Consider the following 19,214-nt stretch of genomic DNA (forward strand, 5'->3'; position numbering starts at 1 on the left):
TCTTTCTGGAGTTATTTCTCCACTGATCTCCAGTAGCATATTGGGCACCTACTGACCTGGGGAGTTTCTCTTTCAGTATCCTATCATTTTGTATCCGAGGTCAGGGGCAGAAGCCGGGAGGACCCCATGCCCAAAGGGCGGCAGCCAAGAGGAGTTACCCCATGTCCGAGGTCAGGGGTAGTGGCCGAGAGTACCAGACTGCGACGACACAGGAACGGCCGAGAGGAGCTACCCCGCGTCCAAGGTCAGGGGGTGCAGCTGAGAGGAGATACCCAGTGTCCGAGGTCAAGGGCGACGACGAGAGGAGTTACCCCACGTCCGAGGGAATTGTGATGAGGATTGACCTTTTCCAGTCCTGTGGCCACTGTTGGGCTTTCCAGATTTGCTAACATATTGAATGCAACACCTTGATGGCATCATCCTTTAGGGTTTGGAATAGTTCTACTGGAATTCCATCACATCCACTAGCTTTATTAGCAGCAGTTTTTCCTAAGGTCCACTTGGCTTCACACTCCAGAATGTCTGGCTCTGGGTGACTGACCACAGCATCATAATAATCTGGTTCATTGAGATCTTTTTTGTACAGCTCTTCTGTGTGTTCTTTCCATCTTTCCCTGATCTCTTCAGCATCTACTAGGTCTCTGCTGTTTCTGTCCTTTATTGTGATCATCTTTGGGTGAAATGGTGCCTTGATATTTCCAGTTTTCCTGAAGAGATCTTTAGTCTTTCCTCTTCTGTTGTTTTCTTCTAGAGAAGAGATGCAAAAAGCAAGGGGAAAAGGGAAAGTTTCATTCGACCAAATGAAGAGTTCCAAAGAGTAGCAAGGAGAGACGAGAAGGCCTTCTTCAGTGAACAGTCATAAAACTAGGAAAACCGGCTGACTATGCTGGGTTTATCAATTTTTTTATTTTGTTTTATTTTTAAACTTTACATAATTGTATTAGTTTTGCCAAATATCAAAATGAATCCACCACAGGTATACATGTGTTCCTCATCCTGAACCCTCCTCCCTCCTCCCTCCCATACCATCCCTCTGGGTCATCCCAGTGCACTAGCCCCAAGCATCCAGTATCGTGCATCGAACCTGGACTGGCATCTCGTTTCATACATGATATTTTACATGTTTCAATGCCATTCTCCCAAATCTTCCCACCCTCTCCCTCTCCCACAGAGTCCATAAGACTGTTCTATACATCAGTGTCTCTTTTGCTGTCTCGTACACAGGGTTATTGTTACCATCTTTCTTAATTCCATATATATGCGTTAGTATACTGTATTGGTGTTTTTCCTTCTGGCTTACTTCACTCTGTATAATAGGTTTATAAATTTATGTCTTTCTTTGAGAGCTCCCCCACCAACCCTGACCCGTATTACTATCTAGGGCTGTGTGTGTGCTTTCTCCTCCATTTTTTCCAGTAAAGAACCTGACCTTGGTATGCTGTGAGATCTCTCTCTGCTCCAAGAGTCAAGTCCTTTGACCACCACACCACTGTTTCTGAAAAGATGGGGTGGACCCCTCATCCCCTAATTCTCAGCCCCCTACATGACCCTTTTCCACATGGGTTCTCCCTGGAGGGAACCGTGTGTTTGTGTTGTGTGTGTGTGTGTGTGTGTGTGTTTCTCTGCTCTTTGGGACCCCATGAACTGTAGCCCTCCAGGCTCCTCTGTCCATGGAATTCTGTAATCAAGAATACTGGAGTGGGTTGTCATTTCCCATTCCAGGTTTATCGCTGGAGGGAACATCGTGTTTGTGAGCAGATGATAAAGGAGCGATGCACCTTTCTTTCTCCCTCTCTCTTCTGCAGTCAGGCATGATAAGAACCCAGGAAGCGGACTATTTCCTGAAGCCCCTCCCTTCACACCTGGCAGGGAGCCCCAGTGACTCCACGGGGGGCAGGCCTCCCTCCCACATCCTGTACAAGAGATCCACCGAGCCACCGGCCGTGGGGCCCCACCGGGTCGCGATGATGGAGAAAAAGTGGGGGCTGGAAAACCACCATCTCTTCCACCACGAAGATCAGTCCCCACGCGGCTTCAGCTTCAGGCACCCACAGAAGCAGCATTTCTGCGGAAGGCGCAAGAAATGTATGTAAGGACGATTGTCTTTGTAATTTAACGATTAGGATGTTAAGTAAGACACTGGAGTATTTTCATTTTCTTCAAAGTAGTCTGCCCTCGAGGTGAAATTTATTGACCACCTTTGCTAATCCTAAGTAAAGATTCCAAAGAGAGCCCATTGTCTGGATGTTCAGGATAAAACATCTTTCCATGGCATATGGATAAAGGTAGTTTTTTTTTTTTTTTTTTTTAATTTTAAGAGCTGTTCCCTGGGCAAACTAAATGACATGATTCACAGAAATGTGGACTCCTCTACAAGACATCTTCAAAAGAATCCTGGTGTCTCTACCCAGTAACTTTATTTTTGAGGTCTAGATTTGTTAATCGGAGAAGGCAGTGGCATCCCACTCTAGTACTTTTGCCTCGAAAATCCCATGGACAGAAGAGCCTGGTGGGCTGCAGTCCATGGGGTCGCTAGAGTCAGACATGACTGAGACACTTCCCTTTCACTTTTCACTTTCATGCATTGGAGAAGGAAATGGCAACCCACTCCAGTGTTCTTGCCTGGAGAATCCCAGGGATGGGGGAGCCTGGTGGGCTGCCATCTATGGGGTCACACAGAGTCGGACACGACTGAAGCAACTTAGCAGCAGATTTGTTAAAGTTGACATGCTTTTCCCACTGAGGTGATTTATCCCTAGGTAGGTTTATATACTTCACTCATCACGTCAGAAGACACAGGATGCATGGTGTAATTTACCTACAATTTTTCACCAAGGCTTTATCGAAGTCCTCTTTGTTTGTGTCATGAACATTGAGGAAGAGAAATGATACTTACATTTTATGTAGGACCCTCTCACAGACTCAGGAATAGAAGATCAGTGTTTTCTGAACGTGTCCTCATTTGCTTCAGCTTTCCCCTCAAGCATGGCTTTAATTATTAATAGCAAACCTTCCCCAAAGCACTTCTGGAAGCCCACCTTTCTCTGCTGCTTAGCTTCAATGGCCGCTGGGCCAGCACCCTCACATAAGTGTGGGCACATGCAGGGGTCCATAACACACTGCAGAGAAGAGAGAATGACTCAGAATCACCTGGCACCTACGACAGAAGAACGAGCGCGGCTGACCTGTTCGCACCCGTGTGTCATCTGAACGCATGGCCTGTAAATCAGTCTCAGAGTACATTCAGACGGTCTCAAAAATCTCATCCCAAACCGACCAAGAGTGGGCTGGGTCTTAGGGGAGGCTGCAGGAAGAACAGTGTTGAGCACAAGGAGAGCGACAGGAGGGTGAGAAGGTCAGGGAAGTCCAGCTGATTGAGCATCAGAACAGGGCACACTGACCAGCAGTGGCTTCCTGAGTCTGTGCAGACAGGGAGGAGGTCGGGGGCCAGTGGGGTGGGGAGGAGGGGGGGCGTGGCCGGACAGACCAATGGCGGGGCCAGGCAGGTCAGGGGCGGGGCCAAACAGGTCGAGACCAATTGGAACAGACAGAGAGGCAGGACTCAGGCACAGACAAGGTCAGAGCCAGGAAGGTGCTGTTAGGGCTCCCGGTGAGGGTGTAGTCAGAGTAGGACAGACTCCATGTGTCAGAGACAGAAAGCTGACCAAGCACCTGGATCCAGGCAGGAAAGATGGGCAGGGCTGTCCACGTGTCTTTGACAGGCCGCTCCAGGGCCCAACGCAGATGTTTCAGTGTTTCTGAGCAATCCAGCAGTGCTGACCCTTCTGGAATGAATGTGACCCTTTCATTCTTATCTGGAGGTGATCGGAGTCATTCAGACCCATAGCTCAAAGGCAGTGCACCTGGGCACGCAGGGCAGTACGATTGTTCCGTTTGGTGGGGCTGTCTGTGCACCTGTGTCGATGCATTTGTCTCCAGAGGCATTTCAGAATCTCAGTAGTGGAGTCTGGTTGTTGAGAGGGAGATATCTGAATAAGACACTAAATTATACAATAAGACTCGCAGCTGGAAAATGGAAAAATGTAGCCATTTTTTTCTCCTTTTTAATCTTAATTTTTTAAATTACAAAAGTATGATAACTCATTTACAGGAGTCTCAGAATATACAGAACAAGGTTACATATAGTTCCACTATATATTACAGTTTTTTTTAAGTAGATGAAGATTTTTAGTTGGAGTTTCAATATCAAACTCTCAGAAATTAATAGACGAATATAGAGAGAAGAAGGCTATAGTAGACCTGAAAAGCACTATGTTTTCATAATAAAACTAGAAAAAAGGTGGCAGAAAATGTGGGCCGTGTCAGGGGCTGATCTGGTGCTGTTGACTTGCCATCTCTGCCCGCTTCTGCAGGGCACGTGGCAGTTCTTTGCCCTGGGCCCCCCGAGCAGCTGGGGCCACGCCTAGCAGAATTGGCACAATCCCTCTGGGCTGAGCACTTAGTCCTCAAGGCTCACTTATCTGACAGCATGGGACACGATATTCCCACACTATCCATGAGGCTTTGGGCTTCCCTAGAGGTATCTCCATCTTCTGTCTCAGGGGGTTTACACCTACGAAGATTCTTTCCTGGAGTCTCTGCTCAGGAGATGAGGGATTTTCCTGTGTGTTCAGGCTTCCCTAGTGGGCTGCTGTCTGTGGGGTCGCACAGAGCCGGACACGACTGAAGTGACTTAGCAACAGCAGCAGCAGTGGCTCAGACAGTAAAGGATCTGCCTACCATGCAGGAGACCCAGGTTTGATCCCTAGGTGGAGAAGATCCCTGGAGAAGAAAATGGCAACCCACTTCAGGACTCTTGCCTAGAGAATTCCATGGGCAGACCACGGGGTCACAAAGAGTCGGACATGACTGAGCAGCTAACCCTTTCACTTTCCTGTGGGTTTAGGCATCTCTCTCTGTTGAAAAGGGCAGAGAAAAGCAGGCTGATTTGCTTAAAATCAATTGTGACTCTGAACCTCAGGCTCAAATAGTAGCTTGCTGCTTCTAGCTGAGGCATCATGGGTGGGTTTTGAGCTGGGACTCATGTGTGGCGGGAGATGCTGTGGGACCATATTGAGTGGATGACTTGTTTTGAGGGACTTTTCAGACCCCAGGCCAGTGAGACCACCACCTCTGTGCTCCTGCCTTTTTCCAGTACTGAGGGCCTGGGGAACTGCTATGTTCCCATCTCCGCTTGTACCCTGTACTTATGGAAATTAAGACTAAGGGCCCTGGGACCACAATGCCAGATCTGAAATCCATTCCCAGTGCCTTCTAGGGAGGGATTTTGAGAAAGTGATGTTCATCTCCCGTGTCTCGGTGGCCTCACTCCTACCCACAGCTGGTGTAGAGAGTGAGTGGGTTATACATAGACATCTTTTATGGGGGAGACCACATCAGTGTAAACTGCGTCAATGCAAATGGCATGTGATGAGTGCTTATTAAACTGTAGTGGTGTAACTGTTATCCTCCCAAGAGTTCTTTTAAGTTTGCAAGTATTTTAGCAAAGAGAGTAAAATGCAGTGGATGTGAGTATCAGTCAATCAAAACAGTGTCTTCTAGCTGAGTATTCCATGAGCAGAGCTGGCATAGCTTTTGAATTAGTGCCACCTTTATTTTTCTGGGCTCCAAAATCACTGCAGATGGTGATTGTAGCCATGAAATTAAAAGACGCTTACTCCTTGGAAGGGAAGTTATGACCAACCTAGATGGCATATTAAAAAGCAGAAATATTACTTTGCCAACAAAGGTCCATCTAGTCAAGGCTCTAGTTTTTCCAGTGGTCATGTATGGATGTCAGAGTTGGACTGTGAAGAAGGCTGAGTGCCGAAAAATTGATGCTTTCGAACTGTGGTGCTGGAGAAGACTCTTGCGAGTCCCTTGGACTACAAGGAGATCCAACCAGTCCGTCCTAAAGGAGACCAGTTCTGGGTGTTCTTTGGAAGGAATGATGCTAAAGCTGAAACTCCAGTACTTTGGCCACCTTATGCGAAGAGTTGACTCATTGGAAAAGACCCTGATGCTGGGAGGGATTGGGGGCAGGAGGAGAAGGGGACGACAGAGGATGAGATGGCTGGATGGCATCACTGACTCTATGCATGTGAGTTTGTGTGAACTCCGAGAGTTGGTGATCGACAGGGAGGCCTGGTGTGCTGTGATTCATGGGGTCGCAAAGAATCAGACACAACTGAGCAACTGAACTGAACCGACTGACTGAATTTAGTAATTCACCTAATTCAGTAAAGTACTGCCGCCTAATACCTGGATACTTTCACACGGAGCAGTTCTAACCACGTTTTCTGAGGCATCCACCAAACTTGACCATTTTTAGCATAGTGTCAACTTCCCGATTATCAAAGCCAAAACTATTTTTAAACAGCTTGCACTAAGAAGATCAAGTCTATTTTGTCTTCCAGTTAAATTAGGTAAATATTTATAATACTTTTGAGGAAATTCAGCTCTACAGTGGATCTGTCTGGAGCATTTATAACCCACTGGAAATACTACAGACAATCTGGCTGTGTGTTTATAACCCACTGGAAATACTACAGACTATCCAGCTGTGTGTCCAGACCCGGGAATCAACTTTAAAACCTCTTAGGTCATTAAAAGTCTTCAAATGAGAACACCGTGTAAGACAGCACTTCTTTTTGTAATTATTAGTTTTATTGCTCTGTCAGTGACTCCATTTCGGAGCCCCTGTTGCACATACCCTCATGTTCACAATCTTGGAACATCTTGCTTTTAGACACCAGCACTTCAGAACCAAAGTGATCTTTTTGTTTTTGTTGTTGAGTTGCTCAGTCGTGTACTCCTCTTTGCAACCCCAAAGACTGCAGCACACCAGGCTTCCCTGTCCATCACCAACTCCCAGATTGTGGTCAAAATCATGTCCATTGAATCGGGGATGCCATCCAACCATCTCGTCTTCTGTCGTTCCCTTCTCCTCCTGCTGCCAGTCTTTCCCAGCATCAGGTTTTTTCCCAGTGAATCAGCTCTTCACACCCGATGGCCAAAGGATTAGAGCTTCAGCTTCAGCATCAGTCCTACCAATGAATATTCAGGGTTGATTTCCTTTAGGATGGATTGGTTGGATCTTCTTGCAGTCCAAGGGACTTTCAAGAGTCTTCTCCAACACCACAGTTTGAAAGCATCAATTCTTCAGTGTTTAGCCTTCTTTATGGTCCAACTCTAACATCTGTACATGACTACTGGAAAAAACACCGCTTTGACTATACAGACCAATTTGTTTTAAATCAGGAGAAATTTATACAAAAGTCCATATAGTGATGAATTCTATGACATCTAGGCTGTGCAAACTTTATTTAAATGTAGTGTCCCACCTTAACACAAGTTTCGCATCATAGTTTTAAGGGTTTTATGGTTCATTTCATGAATATTCATTTTTTTAATCCATTTTCTTTAGCGCGAGCTCTGCCACAGGTTTTGTGTGATGACTTTGCTTTTACTTCCTCTCCAAATGCCCCCCCTGTAGACATGCCCAAGCCTCCCAAAGAAGACCTTTTCATCCTGCCGGATGAGTATAAATCATGTGTAAGGCAAAAGCGCTCCCTTCTGAAGTCCCATAGGAATGAAGAGCTGAATGTGGAGACGCTGGTGGTGGTTGACAAAAAGATGATGCAAAACCATGGCCATGAAAACATCACCACCTACGTGCTGACAGTTCTCAACATGGTAGGCTCGTCCTGCTCTTTGAGCCGCGTGTGTGATTCTGCCTCGTGTGGGTGTAGTGTGTGCGTTTGCCTCCCTCTTTTACTTGTGGATTTATGTTTCATACTCAAGAAATATTTCATCCATGATAGCTCCTTCACTTTTACTATGCTCCAATCAGAAGAGCCATTTTCAATCCTTCAGAGAATAAAATTTGGAGAATGAACAATTTGGCATGAAAAAAATATGAACAATATTTCAAGTTTACGATGTCTCCATTTATCAGAAATCTCCAAGAGGATGCTGAGACCTTTGAGTGCAGTAAGTCTGCCCATCAGCAGTATATATGTGTGATTTTAGGTGGCCCTGTACAAATGCCCGTCTCCCCTGGTGGTTCAGATGGTAAAGAATCCACCTGCAATGAGGGAGACCTGGGTTTGATCCCTGAGTTGGGAGGATCCCTTGGAGAAGGAAATGGCAATCCATTCCAGTATTCTTGCCTGGAGAATTCTATGGAGAGAGGAGCCTGGCAGGCTACAGTCCATGGGGTCACAAAGGGTTGGACATGACTGAAGTGACTTAAAACACAGCATATAGAAAATGCTCATCTTTTTAGGAATATGAATATAAAAGATGCATTATTTTATCTACAAGAACAAGAAGCAGTACACCGTTTAGAATGTCACTGCAGTGGTGACCTAAATGGAAATGCAATCCAAAATCAAGGGGATGTGTGTACACATGGGGCTTCCCTGGTGGCTCAGCAGTAAAGAACCCACCTGCCGGTGCAGGAAATATGGGTTCAGTCTCTGGGTCGGGAAGATCCCTTGGAGAAGGAAATGGAAATCCACTCTAGTGTTCTTGCCTGGGAAATCCCACAGACAGAGGAGCCTGGCATGCTGCAGTCCATGGGATGCCAGAGTCGGACATGACTTTGTGACTAACAACAATAGCAAATGATGTAGAGATATGATACATATGACTGGCTCCCTCCGCTGCACAGCAGAAACTAACGCAACACTGTGAAGCAACTATACTCCAATAATTTTTTTAAACGTCACTGCAGATAGAAATGTGTCTGGCTTTGTGTCTGCTTGGCAGCTCTAGTCTGTACTAAAGTGTAGCAAGAGGTGTCTAAGCCCCATTCCACCTAAGTGGAATCTGCATAACAGAAGACAAAATTTGGGGCCATCAAAGTGAATTTTTAAAATAGTTTTATTTGAAACATACGTTTCACATCCCGATAAACAGAGTACCCCTAAATATGATTCAGTTTGCCATGATTCGGCATGGCTGCTCTCACCGTCCTTGTTTTTGGCGGCCAGACCCTCGTGGTTTCCGGTCTCCCAGGGGACTGAGGCAGGTGGTCACCCAGAGGCCCCCGCCACTGCAGGTCTCTGCCATTTGCAAACGTTGCCTCTGTTCTGTTGAGCTTTTCTCTCATTTCCACATCCTGGTGCCACATCAGTTCCCTGGAGCTTCCCGTGACCGTTGACTCGTCCTCACTCGTCGCCTCAAATGCCTGAGGTGACGCCTGATCACTCTGATCACTCGTTTCTACTCCTGTGACCTTCACCTCTAACGTCTGCATCTCCCCTTGATCACTGTCTTTCTGCATTGATTTCCTTCTCTTTCTTGTATCCTCTGGTCTTTTCCCAAGAAGTTCTCTTATGCTTCTGGAATCTTTCACTGGGACAGCTTGGGGAGTGCTTACCTGTGGGTCATCACTGTCAGTTAAAAAAGAAACTTCCTTGTAGTCTAATGAGGACACTTTCCAACTAAGGGGACTTGTGAGCCCTTCACTGGTGTTTGATAACACGTGGGACCTACCTCCCCAGACTTCATTGTTTTACTTCCAAGCACCAACCATAAGGACCCAAGAGTTGGTGTGATTAGATGTTCCCATACCTGTGTGTCTTGGGCTTTCCTGGTGGCTCAGATGATAAAGAATCTGCTTGCCATGCAGAAGACCTGGGTTCCATTCCTGGGTTGGGAAGATCCCCTGGAGAAGGGAAAGGCTACCAATTCCAGTATTCTTGCCTGGAGAATCCCACGGACAGAGGAGCCTGGCAGGCTACAGTCCATGGGGTCTCAAAGAGTCAGACACAACTGAGCAACTAACACTTTCACTTTCACACTTTCACTTCACATCTCTGTGTGTCTAGCAGTGTAAGAAACCGAACATTGCTCTGTCACGTGGAGAACACGGGATTGGCCTTCAGCTGTGAACTCCAGGCTAAGGGCTGGGGGAAAGGGTGTCATGTGCAGGGACTGACGTGAGTTACCTGTCTTTCCCAGGTGTCTGCTTTATTCAAAGACGGGACAATAGGAGGGAATATCAACATTGCCATTGTCGCCCTGATTCTTCTGGAAGAGGAACAGGTATCCTATCTTTGATACCAGCAGCTTCCCCCCCCTCAGAAAAATACGTGCAAAATATTCATTTTCCTAAATGTAATTTTTCTATGGATTCTTTCCTTCTCTTTCCCTTGAGGACAGAAACGTTCTGATATTGTGTATAATACAGTCAGTTTCTTGTCCGTTCCCATAATGCTTATGTGACTTTTGTTTGTGATTTTTGTGCAGAGAAGTAAAGCATACTCATTTGCTTGGCTAATAAGAAAATGGAAAGGAAAAGTAACTTTAAAATATATTTGTTTATTTGGCCGCACTGGTCTTAGTTGAGATGCTCAGGATCCCCGACCTTCATTGCAGCGTGCAGGGTTCTTTAGTTGTGGCCTGTGGGATTTAGCTCCCTGACCAGAGATTGAGCCTAGGCCCCTTGCATTGAGAGCATGAAGGTTTAGCCACTGGACCACTGTGGAAGTCCCAAAAAGAACTACTGTAGCACCTGGGTGGGAAATACACCCGGAATACGAAGCGTGCTCCACTGTGAGCCTGAGGATGGAGGTGGCGTCTTTTGTTGGAAGGCGTTTAATAGCGCCCGTAGCCCGGAGACGGCACCGTACCGTGCGGCCCTGTGTGCTTGTACTCTGTTACCTCCCAAGCGCTGACACTCACCTTCACCACCTTCAGTCTCAGCATTTTATTCTTAGAGTCTAGAATGTCAGGCACATTTCTCTCATTGCGTGCAAACCTCCAAATTATGCTGGATCCTGGGAGCAGTGGGGAAAAGATTGTCTGGCGCCTTCATTTCAGAACCCCTGTGTGGACACACAGAGGTGCACCTCCGTTCACAGTGCACCTCGGGTGGGCGTCTTGTGGCAGAAGTAAGGGGGAGTTTCTTAGCCATCAAGGGCTCTCAGTTCTATTTTGCCCTGAGCTGGTCATTGACTGGACGTCAGGGAGTGAACCCCGGGTCCTAGTCAGGCACCCAACCTCCAGTTCCACCCTTGCTGGTGTTTCGGCAGAGTCTCCTGTTAGCCATGGTTGTCTTGTTTATGAAACAAATAATTTTTAGATGAACTCTGAGATCCTTGATAAGATCTCAGATGCCTTTAGATTTGCAGGTTCTGGGCTGAGGCACTCTTTCCATGCAGGCGGGGTGTGCAGGGGCAGGCATGTTTCTGGACTGAATAGTCAGCGAAGTACAACTCCATTGCCTCTCGTGTGTGTCTGCAGAGGGGGCTGCTGACTGAGCAGGGATTCCCAGGTGACAGGTTAATTATTCTCTGCATTAAAATGTTTCACCTTGGAATTCATCCAAGCAGCAAATAATGAGCGAGGTTATCGTTTGATCATACACCTGTGTTAACTTTAATTAATGCAGTTTTCCTGGAAATCACCCGCTGAAGAATGTAAGGCATGTCCCAGGGTTGATGTGCAGCATTAAGCTTGGGTGCACTTGGCTTTCTGGAAAGACACAATAGCACTGAAGGAGAAAGCATGTTAGTGACTGAGAGACACGGTTCCAGCCCAACACTCTGGTCAGAAAAGCTTTAAAGTTGTTGTCCTGAAATGGAGATGTTTAAGCTGGTTTTCTGTGACCATCCATAGGAAAATATATCGAACCTATAGATAAGGTTTAAATAACTCATCTGCCAGCTTTGAGAGCTATTCTTACCAGCCCCCCCAATTCTTCGTTTACCAAGAGTTCAGGTACCTTCATTCTGATCTTTCATTGCTGATCTATTAGAACTTGGTATATATACCACGGTGGCTCAGTGGTAAAGAATCTGCCTGCCAATGCAGGAGATGCGGGTTTGATCCCTGGGTTGGGAAGATACCCTGGAAGGGAAAATGGCAACCCACTCCAGTATTCTTGCCTGGGAATTCCCATGGACAAAGGAGCCTGGCAGGATATAGTCCTTGAAGTCACAAGAGAGTCAAACATGACTTAGCTACTGAACAACAATAGCAATACATGGAGGAGGCTGAACGTCACCTGGAACTATCCTTCTAGTTCCAGCCTGTTTTCTAGAAATAAAGAAATTTCTTTCTAGACATAAAGAAATAAAGCTTTGTCAGTTGAGCAGCCCCTTCTTACAACATGGTGTTTCCGTGTAAAACTGACCTAATTTAATGCTGTAGTAATAACTCTTAGAAGAGTTACAGACACAGAAGTAATGTTTCTTGGGTCATCGAAGTGTGATCAGTGATTGAATGCATCCCCACTGTTTTTGTACAGAACTGGAGAAAGGGACATGAGCATCTACACTGAATCTACAAGTTTTATATACAACGCCCTCCTTTGTATTTTAATACATGAGATGGATAGACTAGTTCGTTTGCCATTCAGATTCACCCACATCACTGAAATCCAAATCAGTGGTAGTGTGCGGTGATGCCAGTGCCGCTGCCTGACATGCTCTCTTCCTGTTTTCTCGGGCGCCCTCCCACGCAGCCAGGGTTGGTGATAAGCCATCACGCGGACCACAGCCTGAGCAGCTTCTGCCAGTGGCAGTCTGGACTGACGGGGAAAGATGGGGCTCGCCACGACCACGCCATCTTACTCACCGGCCTGGACATATGCTCCTGGAAGAACGAGCCCTGTGACACCCTGGGTAAGAGCCTCTGCTGGGGCTTTGACAGACTCCTGTGTGCCGTGCTCCGTCAGCAGCCCGGGATACGGAGGGTTCTCACCTCCCACCCGGATCCGTAAGTGGCAGCTGCTGCTGAGTGCCTTTGTGAGAAACAGACGCCGTCCCTGCATAAATGTTGGCCAAACATAAGAGTGCGCTTGTCGTCACCAAAATCACTTCTTTCCCATGGAAAGGTCTCACAGATTCAAGAACTCCTGTCTCTTCTAATTTAAGAAATAATTTCTTCCATTTCTTCCTCTAATTGTGAGAGTGGGATCAAGAGGTCCAAGTGGGTCTCTCATGATAGGAAAGACATATGTTTGTGAATATTTATAGAGATACTACAATAATATTGTGTTCCTCATCTTTCTGTTTCTCTATAAATATCTCAATCTTAGCCACTTTTAGCATGCTTAAAGGGCTGACTGAATGTTAGTGGTACTTTATGATGCAAATTTTTTTATACTTTTCCAAACAGTGTAAACAGTGAAATGTGAAACAGGAAACCCTTGGACAATCACACAAAGGGCCCTGAATAAGGTGGGAGAAGGGCGTTTGTTCTCTCTGTGTGGAACGACAGTCCACAGTTCTGTGTAATGTTCAAGTTACAGGTTACAATGGGGGCAATGTCCATGAGGCGGTCTTTTTGCAAATGGTGTAAAATAGTGTAAACAGTGAGCTACTGACAGAGGTGCTCCTGGACTTTTTTTTTTTCTCTTTCTCCATTTCTTTCCAAGGTCTTGGGGAAGAAGTCTCTTTGTTACAAAAACATTCAAACAAGGCTGAGTTTGATAGAGGTCAGTCCTGACTCCTTGTTCCCTGAAAGGCCTGCATACAAAGTGGGCCCTCGGCTGTGGGATCCAGCAGAGTTCCCGGCCGCCAGCTGGCGAGCCTGACCCACTGGGCCTACACCATGCACGCCGTGAGGCTGACCTGGAACGCCTGCTTTACTTCTGGGGCCTGGAACCGGGGCCCACACCAGGCCGAGGTGCCCTGTGGCCAGCCCCCAGCCAACGCCTGGACCTGAGTCTCTGCTGAGAACCCCTGGTCGGCGTTATTCCTCCTGTGGGGGATTAAGTCCTTTTGTGCAAGGCCACTGCAGGGAAGGCCCCGGGTCCTCGCGCCTGGTTCCCCCCAGGCCTTTCCCCAGGTGCTCGCTCCCTCTGCTGATTCTACACTTTATCATTTTATCCACATTAAACTATACCCATGAGCAGGACAGATGCTGAGTCCTGTGAACAGCCCCCCGCCGGCAGGTCATCCACCCTGGCATGGCCTTGAGGGCCACCGACACCCACTCTCCACAGCACTTTGTGTCGGGCCTCTGAGGACACAGACGTTTGTAGGAAAAAAGCTGAAATTCTCCTCCTTCAGCACGGAACCCCCTCTTGGATGTTGCCCCCCTTGTAACCTGTAACTGGAACATGACGTAGAACTATGGACTGTTTTCCATGAAGAGAGAACAAATGCCCCCTCCCACATTATTCAGGGCCCTTAACAGGGGTTTCCTGTTTCACGTTTCACCTGACCAAGACGAGAACCAGGCGTCTCGGAAGGACAGAGATGAACACACATGTGTGCTGTGCCCCGTCTCTGTTTTCCTACGGTGCTCGGCCTGTACGTTCTTTCCATCCATTTGTCTCGTAGGATTCGCACCCATCAGTGGCATGTGCAGTAAATACCGCAGCTGTACGATTAATGAGGACACGGGTCTTGGACTGGCCTTCACCATCGCCCACGAGTCTGGACACAAGTGAGTGCATCTCCCTGGGAGGGCGGAGCCTGGCATCCCCTCTGGGCTGGATGTTTGTCTTGAAATGGTGATGGGTAGGTCACGTCTGTAAGGGGACATCCCAGCAGGAATGCCATGGACCATAGGAGATGATCTCGTAGGTGCATCTATTCCATTTGAATGCCTCGCTGTGCTCGATCTCAAGCGGTGGTGATCCACGCGTTTGCTCTTTGCTCCCTCTCTTCATCCGTTCCTGCTCACACATGTGCAAAAAACCGCACACTGCAGACCTGTCTGTCTGTCCCTGCTCCTCTGTCCTGTGTCTTGAGCTTGTCCTGTGGGCTGACTGCATTCCCTGGTTAGCTCCTGCAGAAGGACCCCACGTAGCTGAGGATGGTAAACGTTGGTAACTTACTGTTCGAAAGTTTGCATTCTGATGTCACTCTGATCATTTGTAGAGATGGGTTGTGGTTGGTGTGCAGGGTTTGGGGAATGCAGACAGGACAAGAGATGCAGTCTGGTAGGAGCTGGTTGGCTTCCACATCCCCACGTGCCCACCGTTGTCAGTTGTGAAGTGAAGCAGCAACAGGGTGAGTGGGGAGCCTGGGGCTTTGGCGGACGGATGGACAGTGCAGGACCAAGCAATTCTCAGTGGTGGTGGCTTGTCATTAGCGATATCTTTTCAAGTGAGAAGCTTACCTTTATTCCTGTAAAAATGAAACACTTCTGTCAGTTATTTCTAGCAGCTGTTATTCTTAAACAAGCTTTCTTACTCTAATAATCTATAGGTTGCCTCACTTTGAGGCACCATCTACTTAATTTTTTTTTTTTTACTCAATGGGGCTCACTTGCTGCAATTGCTTTGTTTATTTGAGCATCAGCAATAATAACACAAATGTTTTTCTTCTGGATTGAAATTGTACTTGAAGCTTCTAGAAAGCCCACAACCAGGAGTCACAATTTTTTTCTAATTTTACTTCCATCCTCATTGATCTTGCTAATCACAAAATTTGCAAAAGGCATTGATTGTCACTTGGTTTTTGCAAAACTGACTTCTCCATCTGGTTAGAAATTGGACTGAGGCCACTTGTATCATCCTGACCTGTTCAAAGCATCTGTGTGTGTGTGTGTGTGTGTATGAGTGTGTGTGTGTGTGTTTGAGTGTGTGTGTGTGGACACACGTGTGCCTGCCTTTAATAGGATCTCACAGAAGCCACGCAGATTTAGGCTCTGTGTGAACTGATGACCTGAAAGTGAAGCTTTATATCTTATTACTGATCCCTTCATCATTACAGGTAATGATTGACGTTTTCAGTGCCTAGAAAATTGCACCTACACTTTGCAAAGCTTTCAATTAAATCATAATTGTAAATGGGCTGCTGGAGTTAAAACTTCAAAAACTCTCATTATTTTTATGACATGGGGCTCTTGCTGTCCTCTGAACCATACCTAAATTTAATTAAACAATCAAGGTAAGAAATATTTAAGTCATCAAGGGCTGAACAAACCAGCATTAGATAAGCAGTTGTGATCTGGGCCCTGGCAGTCCTGGCAGCCACAGCTGGTGAATTTAACTAAATTCAACTCTGTACATCCAAGTCAAGACTCCCCATCTTCCATGTCAACAAGCATCAGCGTTTGCTTTTATTTTTTTCCTAGAGTGGGTGCATCTGTGCTAAGTCACTTCAATCGTGTCCAACTCTCTGTGACCCCATGAGCTGTAACCCACCAGGCTCCTCTGTCCATGGGATTCTCCAGGCAAGAATACTGGAGTGGGTTGCCATTTCCTTCTCCAGGGGATCTTTCTGACCCAGGGATCGAACCCGGGTCTCCTGCATTGGTAGGTGGGTTCTTTACCACTAATGCCACCTGGGAAGCCCCTTTTTCTTAGAAGCCAGCTATTATTCCTTTTGTCACTAGAGCTCAGTGTAGGTAGAAAAAGAATTTCTTCCAAACAAGAGAAAAGTGCTTTTGTTTGCAAGTGGGGATATAGATGAGAGGAAGGAAAGGGACTCTAGAGATGTGGGTGCAGAGAAGTCCCACTCCTAATAGAACTGACCCCAGGAAGTGAGCACCTTCTGCTTGAGACCTCCTTCTCCAGCACCTGCTGCTTGAGACCACTGTGCAAGAGTCAGAGAGTCCGCGAGCCCTGAGTGTTTCATGTCACCAGTGAAATAGCTTCTGATCATATTAAGGAAATAGGAAGTACAGTGGGAGGTGTGCACAGAAAAGGCATGTGCCAGCTGCCATAGCAAATAGTCTGTTAGGGTCATGCATGTAATGAATGGAAATTTGCATCTGTATTAGCGACCTGATGGCTCAAATGGTAAAGAATCTGCCTGCAATGAAGGAGACCTGGGTTTAATCTCTGGGTTGGGATGATCCCCTGGAGTAGGAAATGGCAACCCACTCCAGGAGTCTTGCCTGGAGAATCCCATGGACAGAGGAGCCTGATGGGCTACAGTCCATGGGGTCGCAAAGATTCAGACACAGCTTAGAAACTGAACAACGACAATGATCAATAGTGTATGTGTGTGAATCCCGATTCCCCAGTTCATCTCGCCTCTCTTTCCCTCTCACTGTCTGTACATAAGGGGGCGTGTTACTAACACATCATTCACTGTGGCACCTGCGTCCGATGAGGGGGCCGTGGCAGGGAGGCTCAGAAATGTGGCTCCATGCCTTTCAGGTGAATCACAAACAAACCCAGTGATTCAGTTTATTCACTTAATAACTATTACTACTCGGAGAAGTAGTCATAGGTTTAAGGCAGGGATCCAGCAGCATGCCTTCACCTTATCTTTAGCAGGGAGCTCTAAGCAGAAGCAGTTTCTGAGTTCTATACCGTAAGAATTAAGAAGTAATTTTACATTTATACAGTAATTACATTTCAGTTCAGTTCAGTCACTCAGTCATGTCCAACTTTTTGCGACCTTATGGACCGCAGCGCGCCAGGCCTCCCTGTCCATCACCAACTCCCGGAGTTTACCCAGACTCATGTCCATTGAGTCAGTTATGCCAAACTTCACCTGTGAAACAGAATGTTTTATAACTTAGTAAATGTAATTACTTCTCCACTGACCTCCAGTAGCATATTGGGTGCCACTGGAGATCAGTGGAGAAGTGATTACATTTATTGAGTTATAAAGCATCCTGTTTCACAGGTGAAGTTTGGTTTATGTTCAGAGGACCTGATCATTCAGGTTTATCATTACAGTGGATAATGTAATTGTAATGCATTTATATTATGCACAGCAGTATATATGTAAGGCTCAGAGCCTTTCAGCCATAGATTCTTAACCTTCAGCTCAAAAAGATTCAGTTCATGTCCAGCCCGTTTTTTCTGCCAGGTTCAGTTCTTTTTTAATCTCAAGGCATCTTGTGGTTTCCACTGGGGAATCTGACCTAGAAACGGGAATTGCTAAGAACCATGGCTTGGATCTGTGTTGGGAAGGGGAGGAGAGAGACTGGAACTGGAAACGAGCACGTGTCTGCTCCTTTCGAGTGTGCGGTTGAGCCAGGTCTGGTGGAGGGTGGGCTTCCTGGTTGTACTGAGTCACTTGTCACACACAGCATGTGCGGCTTGCTCAATGGAGGTGTTGAAGAATCGGCACAGAGGCACGAGGGCTCAACTACACATTTTGGAAAATGTGTCATCTGGGCATGAATCCATTTGAAAAATTCTCATTTGCCAAAGGAAGTCATGCCATTCGATGGGCAGGGCCCTGGAACTCAGATCCCAGATACCCTGTGGTTCTCTGGCAGCCTGACCATGACTGTGGTGCATAGCCTGGTCTCCTCTTCCATAGGTTTCTGTATATAAAACCCCTAGAGTCTGTGAGACCTCAGCAGGTGCAATTTGAGTTGTGTTACTTGAGCTGAGCATTGCTTGTATATGAAGTTGGCTTAAATACATAATTTTCATGGTCATCGCAGACCATCAAGATGATATTAAACATCCTGCGCTCAAGAGTATGCATGAGCCATCATCCTGCCCCCCTCTTTTTTCCACTATTTACCAATCCATATGGGGGCTTCCTAGTTGGTAAAGAACTCGCCTGCCAACACAGGAAATGTAGGTTTGATCTTTGATTGGGAAGATCCCTGGGAGAAGGGCATGGCAACCCACTCCAGTATTCTTGCCTGGAGAATCCCATGGACAGAGGAGCCTGGTGGGTTACAGTCCATGAGGTCACAGAGAGTCAGACATGACTGCACACACACATGCATGCTCTGATCCATTCACCAGGTGCAATTTGCCTTGTGCCAGCAGACCATTGTGTAGGATTCTACAAACTGACTAGTGGTCCATGCCCTCCAAAAGCCTAAAGCCAGGTAAGATAGACATGGCATGTGAGAGGCCAAGCAGTGAGGGCTGCAGCATGGCAAGATGTGCAAGGAAGATCAGGGAAGTCTTTCGGAAAGAAACAAAATTGGTGTGTGGATACCATTCTGCTTAGCCATCCTTGCTGCTGCTGCTGCTGTTAAGTTGCTTCAGTCATGTCCGACTCTGTGTGATCCCATAGACAGCAGCCCACTAGGCTCCTCTATCCCTGGGATTCTCCAGGCAAGAACACTGGAGGGGGTTGCCATTTCCTTCTCCAATGCATGAAAGTGAAAAGTGAAACTGAAGTCGCTCAGTCGTGCCCGAGTCTTAGGGACCCCATGGACTGGAGCCCACCAGGCTCCTCTGTACATGGGATTTTCCAGGCAAGAGTACTGGAGTGGGGTCCATTGCCATCCTTAGCTGTTGATATTAGATGCCCTTCCAAGCACTGGCTGGTGATGTGTGCACCTCACTGATTTATGGCTGTTCTCTGCCATCAGCC

At 46.9% G+C, this 19,214-nt stretch overlaps 1 protein-coding gene across 1 annotated transcript in view; it reads left to right on the forward strand.

The window, feature by feature from the left end:
- Positions 1–19,214, forward strand: part of ADAMTS16 (ADAM metallopeptidase with thrombospondin type 1 motif, 16) — a 195,796-nt gene that overhangs the window by 62,882 nt on the left and 113,700 nt on the right. Inside the window, exons 6-10 of the mRNA XM_010857145.1 lie at positions 1,806–2,085; positions 7,496–7,695; positions 9,970–10,053; positions 12,476–12,635; positions 14,301–14,406. Coding sequence (XP_010855447.1) covers positions 1,806–2,085; positions 7,496–7,695; positions 9,970–10,053; positions 12,476–12,635; positions 14,301–14,406 — 830 coding nt within the window. The remainder of the gene's footprint in view (positions 1–1,805; positions 2,086–7,495; positions 7,696–9,969; positions 10,054–12,475; positions 12,636–14,300; positions 14,407–19,214) is intronic.

This window comes from Bison bison, unplaced genomic scaffold, assembly GCF_000754665.1.
Source record: "Bison bison bison isolate TAMUID 2011002044 unplaced genomic scaffold, Bison_UMD1.0 scf7180017864377, whole genome shotgun sequence".
In the NCBI taxonomy this organism is placed as follows: domain Eukaryota; kingdom Metazoa; phylum Chordata; class Mammalia; order Artiodactyla; family Bovidae; genus Bison; species Bison bison.